The 12,676-nt window shown below is 39.5% G+C and overlaps 1 protein-coding gene across 1 annotated transcript; it reads left to right on the top strand.

The window, feature by feature from the left end:
- Positions 1-8,084: 8,084 nt before the first annotated feature.
- Positions 8,085-12,068, top strand: kpna7 (karyopherin alpha 7 (importin alpha 8)). The gene is made up of 12 exons (XM_008414456.2): positions 8,085-8,206; positions 8,281-8,418; positions 8,493-8,575; positions 9,666-9,834; positions 9,934-10,033; positions 10,117-10,199; positions 10,326-10,412; positions 10,505-10,681; positions 10,816-11,049; positions 11,430-11,612; positions 11,732-11,878; positions 11,952-12,068. Exons 1-12 carry the CDS (start codon positions 8,141-8,143, stop codon positions 12,021-12,023), a joined length of 1,539 nt encoding a protein of 512 aa, XP_008412678.1. The 5' UTR covers positions 8,085-8,140; the 3' UTR covers positions 12,024-12,068.
- Positions 12,069-12,676: the final 608 nt, after the last annotated feature.

Raw genomic sequence — 12,676 nt, 5'->3', positions numbered from 1 at the left:
TTAATCAAGCACAGCACAGTGAATAATGTTACATGATTAAATAAAAAAACAAAAAAAAACAAGCAGCTGTTGTTTTGTACGAAGGTTTGTTAGCTACATGCTAATTTGCAAACTCAGTCCTTGGTTGGACCTTGATTAAGATGACAAATAAAAGCAAAACACTTGTGTTAATTTTTTCTTAATAAACAAAGTACTAAAAAGTTGATGGAAAGGTGAATGAAGTTGAAAGCAAGACAGTTCTAGAAAACAAAACATGTTAGAAGCTGCAAAAGACGGTTGTGGACAACTCTAAATATTCTCGTGGTAGAATGGCCTAGTCCAACTCCAAACTTAAATAAATCTGGAAATCTGTTTTGCATAAAAAAGTTCTGCTGTTCATCTTTATAATGTTCTATCTTTGGTAATAAATACCGAATCAACACTGAGCTAACTTTGCAACAATGTAAAGCAAACAGCAGCCGTTTGCAAGCTCACGCAGTCACAAACATATCCTCGTGTCACTTAAGTATGATAATTATTGTTTAGATTCGGCTCCGTGTTTCTGTGCCTGCATCACCCTAAGTTGTCTTTTCTTCCACAGATGCTAATGATGTTGTTGTATTGTCGCACACAGACGCGGCGGCTCTGCAGCACGGATCGGTTTCATGAACAAACTCTCGTCTCTGTCAGGAACATGCGCTCAGAAAAGTAGCTGACTGAACTGGGTTCAACCTTTCCCCCACCCACAACATTTTAAGATCAGTGAGTATTTAAAGTATTTGCACAAGGCTGAGGTGGAGTTAAATATGCCAGCTATGTTGGCTCAAACCCTGATCCGCATATTCTTTCTTTTCTCTTTTTTTTTTACTGTAGCACTTGAAATTTCTCTGGATATCCAGCGCGTTTGAAATGCATTTTAAAACGTAGCAGATGCTTTTGATATTATCAAGCTTAACTTTGTGTAATTGTACTGCAGGCGGATTGTTTTGCTAATAATAATACAAATTTTTTACAGAATTAACTTTTTCCAATTTGGCACAGCTTGTGTCAGCATTTTTTATTTTTTTTCCATTTTGCCAAATTTAGAAAAAATATTTGACTCCACACACATTTAATCTGTCTTTGCTTTTTCGTCACATTTAAATCTTTCACAAACAACATAAGACAAAGATAACCTGAGGAAATTTGATAAAGTGGAGTTTTTGGATGAGCATTTTATTTTTTAGCGCCAAAACAAAAACATTAACTTTTACTTTTTTTTGAGCCATTCAGAGATTGATTTGCAGGTGTGATTTGGATCATAAGAAGCAAAATTCATGGTTAAATTCAGTTAATTTATTCAGGTCTCGAAGCAATAAAGCAGCCAAAAAACCACCATGCTACCACTATTATTTTTGATGTAACATAATCTTGATATAATGTTCTTTTACCAAATGCTGTTTGGTAAAATAATATTATATCAGATATCATTAATAATCACACACTTCCCAAAAAGTCCTACTTTTGTCTCATCAAGTTAGAGAAATTTTTCGCAAAATTTTTGTGGGTCATTAAGATGTTTTTTTTCTTTTTTGAGACTGAACTTTGGGTTCTATCAGAACAGAGTGTGTTTCTTATTGTTTAATCCTGAACACATTTAGTTCTCCTCTTCGACGAGTCGTCGGTGCTCTCCGAGAGTAACTTTGGTACAATCTCCCGTCTTTGTGCGGTTCATCGCTGCTCTGTGTTTCCTCTGTCGATAAAGGCTCTCACTTTGAATTATAAAAGTTTAGGGAAAACCTTTACAATCCTGTCCAGACTGATTTATGTCAACAACTTGTTTTTCCAGCAGAGCTGAAGCTGTTAAGCCTGCAAAGGCTGGGCTGACATCATATTAAACCCTGCGGGTGAGATAACTCTCAACACCATAGGTGTATTAAGCCAAAGATTCATTTTGGTTTGTTGTACAAAAACCATTGCAATATTTTGCATAAAAATAACTGGAAGAAATAAAAGTGTCAAAAATGTTATAGTCACTTTTTTACATTAGTATTTAGGGGAATGATCAGTGTTATTACACTGGCTTCTCGGTTGTTGATAGTATTAGTAAACTAAATACATTCCTGCCGCCTCGTGTATTTTTTTGGGAATATGGACTTCTGGTGGGAAAAATGTCCCAGTTGACGACGACAACAGCTCAGGACGTTAGAAAACTGTGTTTTTAAAGCCAACATTTTCCCATGTAGCAATCTTCTTTTAACCATCTTCCCTTTGTCTTGGAGCCATTAAGTCCTTCTAATGTTACCTGGACTGTCTGTGGGCCGGTGAAGCTCCAGAGGTCCAGCCTTTGTCCGGGCCGGGGAGCCGGCTGAACAGAGGAAGCCCGTGTCAGGGGCCTCTCTGCTCAGATACACCTGATACCTGCCTCACGCTCCCCCACACCAGCATCCACTCGCCCTCTAGTGTTCTGTCTGGACCCCCGAAATCCCCCCGCTTCGCTTGTCTGCCTGCCAGCTGGCGTGTTTTTTTTTTGTTGTTTTTTTTTGCGGGAATGAAGGATGTTTTTGTGGACCGTGTCCTCCACTCTGCCCTCTCTCCGTCTCTTTTGTAGAGTCCATGTGGGCTCTTGGCTGTTGTCTGAGCTTCAGATTTGTCTGAACACCTTTGAAACTCCCAGCCCTTTGCATCTCTGCAGCTCCTCTCCCCCTCACCCAGCTCCCCCACCACTTTGATTCCCTGGATCTGGTTGATTCACTGTCAGATAATGACACTCAGCCGCTTCTAGGCCTAAATGTTGCTGAAGGTTCAGATGTCAACCCAGAGCAGGAATTCATTTTGGCTTTTTAAAGTTGAATTTTTTGCATTCTGATGTCTTGCAAAAATATTCATAACCCTTAAACTTCCTAACATTCTGTCATGTAGCAACCCACAGGTGACTTCTTGATTCATAAGTCTCCTAATTGTTACAATAGAGTTGATCTGTGTGTAATAACGTGAGTGTGAATAGAGCTGACCTGAAGTCCCTATAGGTTGGTTAAAAAGATTTATTTCTGTTGTAAAAACAAGTAAAAAATACTGTAAGTTTTTCTAGTTTTCATAAATGGAAATAAGATATCACACACCCATATGCTGCAATGCATTCTGGGTAGAGCAATCTGTAAGTCGCTGTTGACTCAAAACATAATAATGTTGATTCATTTCATTTCTGGGCTAAAAAAAAAAGCTTTTGAACAAAAATATGGAATTTGGAGTTTACTTACTGCATAAATTAAAGCAAAAACATGATTAATAAAAGGGAAATACTTTATGGACTTTTAAAAAAAATGTATTTTAAGAATATTTTTGTGAAAACCACAATTCAGAATGACTCCCAAGCTGCATTTCACACACCCCTTGTTTAGAATAAAGTACGCTCAACAATCTCTCACGTAAAAACCCCGAAACCTCTGATATTTGACAAAATGTGAAAAAAGTTAAAAGCCAGACATGTGAGAGTAAAATAAATTGAGTTTGCTCGCTCTGGAGCCACGGTTTGTCTTTAAACTGCTCTCACTTTTTACTGCGCGTCACCAACGTGCTGAAGTAGCACCGCTGCTCTGCAGGGACACAGGTGGATTAAAAGAGGCTTCACGTTTGCATGCTGATGAGCGTCTGACCGGACAAGCTCAAGGACAACGCACGGAAAACTTCCCGTTCTTTTACAGCTGCAGTTTGGCTCCAGGTCACACATCGGTGTCAGGAGTTATCAGAGTCCATAAAACGTATTTAATAGATTTTGTTTCGCTCTCGGCCCACAGTTTAATCCTGACACATGTCTGATTTTTTTAACAATCATATATATTTCCTTTCTGCTAATGCGCTCTCCTGACATTTAGCATGTTAAGATTTTGGTTCAGTCACCAAAATTTCCACGGAATCTTGTACTTTAAAGGTTTTTTATTTTTCTAAAAGCTGTGACATTTTCATGACCATACCGTGTCTAAAAGTCCTAAGCCCAAATGTTTTAGCACTAAATATTAACAGTGTCTCACTGCCAATTGGAGGTTGCAAATTAACACAGAATCAACAATTTACTCTTATTTTTAGCTGGGATAGACGACCATTAACAAATCCCACCTGTGTGTGTGTGCGTGTGTGTGTGTGTGTGTGTGTGTGTGTGTGTGTGTGTGTGTGTGCGTACGCTGCAGACCTATCTATGAAATTAGAATATTGTTTATCTCAGTAATTATTAACTACAGACAGGCTCATGTTTTCATGCCTTTATTTCAGTTACCTATGAAAACATTTATCACTTTTAACTTTTTCCATCTTTCCGTCACTTTTGCTCATAGATTTTGTCCAATGAATAAAACTAAATGTTTTTTTGTTTAATAAAGCAAAGGATTTTTTTTTGTTGTTGTTGCTGTAATTAAATCATCTCCTTTTCCAGCAAGTAACAAAAAGAAGCAAGTGAACATTTCCTCATGGAGGAGCTGAACATTTTTTTCTACTTTCCCACAAAACTGTAAATTACTTTTTGTGCATTTTCTGCTCTTGACCATCCAACTGTGCGAGCGGATGATGAATGGTTCGTTTCGACCTCCCAGCTGTTGAGACCATTTGTCTAAAGCCACTGTGGCTTTGTCAGCACAAACAAACGACCAATCAGCACACGCAGACGTAACCCAACTGTGAAGCCTCGTCGGCGCTGAGCATGATGGATTGGACCCGTGGTGAGTCTCGTCCCGCTCATCGATGGGCAGGTATTGGAGCGGCATCATGAAATATTAACCAGCTGGAGCTAAATGGTGCTGTAACAAGTAGCCAGAAGGTCAGACAGAGAGAGAGAGATGTTTGAAATGTACCAGGTCAGCATGAGAAGAATCACAGTCTGTCTCAGAGTCCCCAAAAATGTCTCATATCAATGTCATTTTTTTTTCCCAAAAAAATTATTGTTCCAAGTGGAAATTCCCACCATCTTTGATACGTAAAAAGTCAAACAAGGCACAAATTAAAATCTCTCCCTCGTTCTCCTTTTGTCACTCCGGCCCACATCCTGTTGTGGTTCTGCTTCTCTCCTTTGATACCTGAGAGCTGCTGACTCCTGCAGACAGACAAGGCCCACCTTTGTCTTTGCCACACACTGCATCGTCCTTCTCTTTTTCTTCTTGTAAAAAGCAGAGCGAGTTTGTCTGTCCGTGTTCGACACACACACACGCGAGCACGCACACACAGAGTGTACTTCTCTGCATCTAATCTAAGCAGAGGGATGTTTCAAATATCCCATCTGTTTAAAGTGCATTACTGAGGACAAATTCTTGGCAAGAAATCACTGTGTGTGTGTGTGCGTGTGTGTGTGTGTAGGTGTGTGTGTGTGTGTGTGTGTGTGTGTGCGTGTGCGTGCGTGCGTGTGTGTGTGTGTGTGTGTGTGCGTGCGTATGTGCGTGCGTGTGTATATGCGCGTGTGGGTGTGTGTGCATGTGTGTGTATTGAAGCAGTGCTGCAGGATGATCTATACTAATGATTTCCCATGGACACCTCAAGTTGGTCTGAAAACCACAGAGGGGGAGGAAGTGGTGGTGAAGGAAAAGATCAAAGAGAGGGAGAGAGATGTGCATAATTTATTGTCTATAAATCACTTATTAATAACTTAGTGATCAGGGGGAAAAAATCGATGTACAAGTGAATCAATTGTAGAGACCCTAGATCCATAACATAAACGTAACTCAGTGCAAAGGTTCGTATTTGAAAAGATCCAAAAAAAAAAATTTCATATTATGGGATTATTGTGGGCTTTTTTTTTTTTATCAATATTTGTTTCAAATACTAAAGGAATTCTGCAACTGGTCCATATTTAATGTTAGTTTTGCTTTTTTAAATAAATCAGAAAGTGTGGGAACTTTAAATTACGAATGCACAACTCTGTTTCCTCAGAGCGTGCAGCTGGGAGCAGATTGCACAAAAAGATTCAAAACAAATTTCTCAGTCGTCTGCTCTGTCTTTACTCTCCTAGCTCAGTTAAAATTATCTAACTTATTTGCTAAATGCCAGAATAATAAAAGATGTGTTTAACTTTCTCAACATGCACACATAATTGTTAGCATTTAGCAGCATTCCCGTGTAGGAGTTTGGGTCGGGCTTCTGACAATTGTCAGCTGGAATTTTGGATCGATGTTCCATAACGTTGCTTCGTCATGATGCCGTTTATTTTGTCAGGTGCACCAGTCCCTCTTGCCGCCAAACACCTCTCACCACATGATGCTGCCACTCTCATGCTTCACAAGTTGAGATCATGTTCTCAGGCTGGCAGTCGTCCCCCTTTTTCTCCAGGGCGGCCTCGCCTTACCACTGACATGACAAAGGTCTCCTCACAGCAAGTCACAAGAAATGTAGTAAAAACTTAAATATTTGCATTAAATATTGACTTTGATTCAGTCATTTTGATCAAATTATTTGTTATGATAATGAAGGAACCAAATGATCTTGGGACTGATTTTTTTATTTACTTATTGTTTTTGTCCAGGGTTTTTTTCAATATAGCTGAAAGTCAGTCAGATTTGACAGAGGCCATCTGAACATCAATTTTCAGGTCTTGCCACACATTCTCAGTTAGATTTAGATCTGGGCTTTGACTGGGCCATTTTAATGCATGGTCATGCTTGAATCTAAACTATTAAACAGAAGCTCTTGTAGCTTGTTTAGGCTAGCCATCCTGCTGGAAGGTGACATTCCAGTCTTTCTCCTGTTTCCCAGCTGGAGAACAGCATCCCCACAGCATGATGCTGGTGTTTTCAGGATCATGTGCAGTGTTAGTATTCTAACTCAGGTAACGTTATTTTGCACCGTATTTCCTCTGCATGTTTGATTTGACACTCTTGAGGAAAATTGCAGAGCGTACTTTTGTAGTTTTCCCGGCCGTTGATCTTCATGATGTTTGTTCACTAATGTTATCTTACACACTAATGTGGGTGAAGCATAACAAAATAAAAAACAAAATTCACACAGCATAAATACTTTTCAAATTTTGACTTAACAAGTTTTGCTGTTTTGCTTGCCTTAGAGTGAATTGTTGTGTTTTTTCCTTACCCGCTTCTTTAAGAGACATGAATGAATTAAACTCACTTCTATATTTGAACACATTTCCATTGATTTAAGTGGAACAGAATAGAAGTTTTATTCACAAGATTGAATTAAATCTTTTACTCTGTTATCAAAAATGTGGATCTGCTGAAAGGCGCAACTTCAGACGCAAGCTGATGCTCTGCTGCCATCTGCTGGTCAAGATGGACCAAAGCATTTCCGGGCTGAGGTTGTCCAATCAACTTTATGAATCTTGTATGATTGAACTATCCAGTTTGAACCACTGATATAAATTAATTTAAATATTAAAATGCTACAATTCAACAAATAATACAAGCGGGGAATAATACAGGAATCATTTTTTATATCTACTCGAGTAATTTCAATACCTAAAGCATTTTTTCACTAATTTACTTATTGTGAACTGAATGTAATAAATAATTGCAGCATTTTTAGATTGATTAGCTTGCATAGATATTTGGATAAATGTTGTTGCGTGTAGTAATAATATTACAACTGTAATAAATACATTATAGAGTCCTCAACCCAAATTCGAAGTTTGTTGAAATACAAACTTAATTTTTTAAAAATTAGTTTAAACAATGAAAAAAAAATCACATGGTTTGTCAAAAAGAAAACGTTTAAGTTAACCTGCACATCAAATCACCTGCAGACCAATCACCTTCTGTAGAGCAGCGTTAGCGCCACCCACTGACTATGACTGGCAGATAAAATAATTTGATGATTTTCAACACACTACTATGAAGTTAAATACTTAGGCCTACATATACTTTCCCCTTATACTGAAAAATATTATTTTTGTCATTTGTATTTAATAATTAAAAATTAAACAATGCATTTAAACTTTAAATGACTTTAGATTTATGTATTTATTTAGCGCAGATAACGTAAGTTTTATTTATATTAATACTTAGATTTTAATGACCTATTCGCTGAATTGTGGTACATTTGGGTTACCATATCCTACAGATACGCATGAATGACAATTAGCTAGTGTTAATTGGACTCACCTGCTGCGGTGCTGCTAGCTATAACTTCTTGCCTCAAAATGCTGAAGTTTGTAGACTGACCGGGGTCCAACACTGCTGACGCAGCCGCCAACATGTCCACCAAGGACGTCGTGAACAAGCGTGTCTCCAGGTTTAAAAACAAGGGGAAAGACCTGGCAGTAAGTTATTAGTGGCTTCTCAAATTGGTGAGTTTTGGAGCAACTTAAATAAATAAAACCGTAACCTGTTGTAGAAACTCCGGGAGAAACGGGTGTCTGAGTGTCTGGAGCTGCGCAAAGCTCAGAAGAACGAGAGTTTCCTCAAGAGGAGGAACATTATACTGTCTTCTCTCCCCAGCGAGGAGGCCCTCTCACCTGAACACAATGACACGGTCAGCTGGCTGCACGGAGTCTTAAACTACGTCTTAAACCAGTAGTAGGATTTCTAATAACTTTGTTTCTGCAGCTGAGCTTCAAAATCGAGGATATTATCAGAGACGTCAACAGCAAGGATCGGGAGGCCCAGACCAGAGGATCTCAGGCAGCCAGGTGGGTGGATTGTGTTCCCACTCATCGATCAAACATGAACATGTTTTGATCTAGCTTAAAAGCTGAAAGTTTGCATTTGTCTCTTATAGTTGTGTTAAAGCAGAAAGATTGGGCAGCTGGGCTAGATTATTTTTTAAAAAGTGCAATTATGATACGACTATTCCCATGACTATTGCTGTGTATTATCCTCGTTCCCTCTCCATCCTTACAGTATCACTTTTTTGTTTGTTTTTTGGGGGATGGGGGCTTTAAGCACATGCCCACATCTATACCAGGCTTTGATGCATGGCGCTTGAAGTATAATGGAATACAAAGTCCAAGCAATCCTGTACTTCAGATTGCATGTGTGGTTCTTTAGTCTGTGGTTAAATAATGTAATTATGAAGATTTGAACTTGATGGGTCTTCAAACCCAGACCTTGTGCCCTGCAGATTATAGATGTGTTCCRCATGTGCATTGGATGCGGTCTTGTTCTCTAAAATCCTCTTGGGATTATTTTGCGTGCTCAAACATGGACCATTTAAAAGTTGCAGTACACTGACCCTTRAGGCATGAATTTGAAGATCCCCRCTCTAGTTCGTTTCTTGCATGCCAGAGCTGTAAGGCAAACCTCAACAACAGTGAACCAAAGATCACACGGGCAGCCAAAGCTTTCAACCTACTTTGAAAGATAACTGTGGTTCTGGCAGGTGTTGGAAGTACACAGCATCTAAATTTGTCTGGAATTGGATAGCTATTCATAAAGAGTGCCTGTGCTATTGATGGTGCCAGGGTTTATTGGAGCATGAAGAAATGGAAAGTGGTGTGGTCTGCTGAATCACATTTTCAACATGTGGTTGGCATAATGTATGAGYCGCTTTCCTTAAACACATGGATCCACGATGGACTCTGGGGAAGTCAATGTGCTGCACTATTCTGCTGGTAAACTTTGGGTCTTAAAACCACGTGACTGTTGCATGTATCCCATGCTTGAGCAGTATTGATCATGTACACCAAACATCCCCTGGCTTGAATCTGAAAATCTCTGGGCTGTTTGACTAGGAAGTCAAACTTGATGCAGTTTCAAGAACTTTGTTTGCTCTTTCCTCAGGAAGCTGCTCTCTAAGGGCCATGATCCTCCACTCAAGGAGATCGTTGACGCTGGTCTGCTGTCACAGTTTGTGTCCTTCTTGTCTATGGACGATGAGCCGACTCTGCAATTCGAAGCAGCATGGGCTCTCACTAACATCGCCTCTGGAAATTCTTGGCATACCCACCAGGTGTCTACGCCAGCACATGAGGCGACACAARATTAATAAAATGCTAACCACTGGTTATGATGGRCCTATGAAACTGCTTCATAAAATGTTCTTCTGCAGGTGGTCCAACATGGTGCGGTACCAGCTTTCATCGACTTGCTGGCCTCGCCAATGTTGCACATCAGTGAGCAGGCTGTGTGGGCTTTAGGAAACATTGCAGGTCAGAATCTTTTGCCTTACTTAATTGACTCCTGAAGGAATTCAGAAAACATGTCCAACTATTTTTACTTTGACACTTTACAGGTGATGGTCCAGGTTATCGTGACATCCTCATTGAGTGCAAAGTCATCCCTGCCTTGCTGGCTCGCATTTCCCCAGATACACCGGTGAGTTACTCTTAAGCACTTGATGCTTAAGAGTAACTTTTTTTGTCAACCTGCTTGGACTTGTGTGACTCACAATTGATTACATGGTGAGGGATCCCTAAAGGTCTTATCTGTCCATATCTGCAGGTTGGCTACCTGCGGAACCTAACTTGGACCTTGTCCAACTTGTGCCGAAACAAGATGCCATGTCCCCCTTTGTCTGCAGTTCAGCAGGTGTTTAAAAACCAGTCTGGATTGGAATTGGCTTCCATTGTAGTCCCTCTCTAAATGGGGGGAGGGGAATTAACAACCTGCATTTTCTGCAGATGCTTCCTTCTCTGATCCAGCTGCTTCATCTCAGTGACAAGAACATCTTGTCTGATGCATGCTGGGCAATCTCTTACCTCTCAGATGGCAGTAATGACCGCATTGATGTAGTTGTGAAGACTGGCATTGTCCCACGGTTGGTGGAGCTCATGAACAAAAAGGAGCTCTTTATTTTGGTAAACTGAAACTTTTTTTTTTTTTTTACATGTATAAATGTTTATACTTGCAAGACATGATTCTGCTTTAACCCCAGACTCTTAACTTTGGAAATGTGCTGGACTGCAATCTGTGGTACTCAATTGACTTGTAGACTCCAGCTCTGCGTGCCATCGGGAACATAGTGAGTGGCTCTGACCTGCATACCCAGATGACGATAGATGCTGGCGTTCTCAATGTTTTACCAAAGTTGTTGAGGCATCCAAAACCTACAGTGCAGAAAGAGGCAGCATGGGCTCTGTCAAACATCGCTGCAGGACCTTGCAAGCAAATCCAGCAGCTCATCACTTGCGGATTGCTTCCGCCTCTTGTGGAAGTGCTCAGAAATGTACGTCTACACAACTATTGCTGTAATGATTATAAAAATTTCAGATTTTTTTTACCCTTAAAATAGCAACTGTAAGAAAAAAAAAATTGTTATACCTCCAGATCGGGGTTTTTTTTGTGTAGCAATGCTGACCCCTGCTGGCAAATTACTGATACTTGGTAAAGAATGGCAGGTGGTGAACACAACTTTTTTTTTTTTTTTTTTTTTTTTTTAAGCAGAACTCCATATTAAAGCTGTATGAACCATTGTTTAAGTTAACTAGCTTTTCTTGTGCCACACTAGAAATTTTCAGACTTGGTTTATCCTAACCCTCTTACTAAATGGTATAACTTACAAATGGGAATGACTGCTTCTGTAATTTATCTAAAATTGAACTGAAGGGAGACTTCAAGACTCAGAAGGAAGCAGTTTGGGCAGTGACAAACTTCACCAGTGGGGGCACTGTAGAGCAGGTGGTCGGTCTGGTGCAAAGTGGAGCTCTGGAAGCGATAATCAACCTGCTGCAGGTCAAGGATGCCAAAGTCATCCTGATTATACTGGAAGCAATCAACAACATGTTCATCGTAAGTAGGAACACCTACATTACAGAAGTAACTTTATTTTTTTTTATTTTAAACTGACTTACAAACTTTCACCAGAAACAAATCTTATAATCCACTTTCTAATTGTACTGTAACTTCAGGCTGCAGAGAAACTCGGAGAAACCGAAAAGCTTAGTCTGTTAATCGAAGAGCTGGGAGGACTGGAACAGATTGAGATGCTGCAGAACCATGAAAATGGGATAGTGTACCAAGCTGCACATGACCTCATTGAGAAGTACTTCAATGATGTAAGTCTCTACACACTGAACTGGGAAATTCTGCTAGTCTTTAATGACTAAAATTTATTTTGTTTGGTTTCAGGGTGACGTTGATTCAACTCRGACTGGATTTGAGTTTAAGGCTCCTGATGTCCAGAAAACCTTTGAATTTTAAATTGGAACCATTTTGCTAATCATAAATAAACTTGTGTACAATATGGATGGTGGTTCTGATTCTGTAAATGCCCATAAGCATGACCTGCTACAACTAGATGACTTGAACACTGGTGTGAATTGTATCAGCTACAGTAAATATACTGTGAACTAAAGTGGTTCAGGRAAGCCAGGGTACAGCTGCAGCTTGAAACACATTTCAATAGAGAAACTGTCAAAATGACAAGTTTTTTTTTTTTTTTTATCATGTTTTGTTGGTCTGAACCATTTTCTAATGATGCAAATGGTCACTGAATATTTCATACTTTTGCTATTGTGGCCAGATGCAAAACCTGYTAAAAATTAAATGCTAATGTCCATAAAGCTAATCAGCAGAGGGAAGCGGTACATTCAAATCGACTTGCATATTTCCCTTGAAATGTAGAGTTTCATAACTTAACTTTTCTATTGTTCTAGAAATTTGTAGTCCATTTCCAAAAACKTCCTTGATTTGGTGAAGTTTAATGACTGGCTGTGCTCAGCTTTTGTGTAGTCACTGGATGCTTGTGGCAAAATTTACTGGGATTTAGAAAAATGGCTAAAACACCYAATTTCAAAAGCACATTTTTACAATTTACATTCAACTTCCCTGCAGGGTAGAAGCAGTCTGATTTG

The sequence above is a fragment of the Poecilia reticulata genome, linkage group LG1, assembly GCF_000633615.1.
Source record: "Poecilia reticulata strain Guanapo linkage group LG1, Guppy_female_1.0+MT, whole genome shotgun sequence".
In the NCBI taxonomy this organism is placed as follows: domain Eukaryota; kingdom Metazoa; phylum Chordata; class Actinopteri; order Cyprinodontiformes; family Poeciliidae; genus Poecilia; species Poecilia reticulata.
The sequence above is the reverse complement of the archived record's forward strand: the minus strand, read 5'-3'. Positions and strand labels throughout refer to the sequence as shown.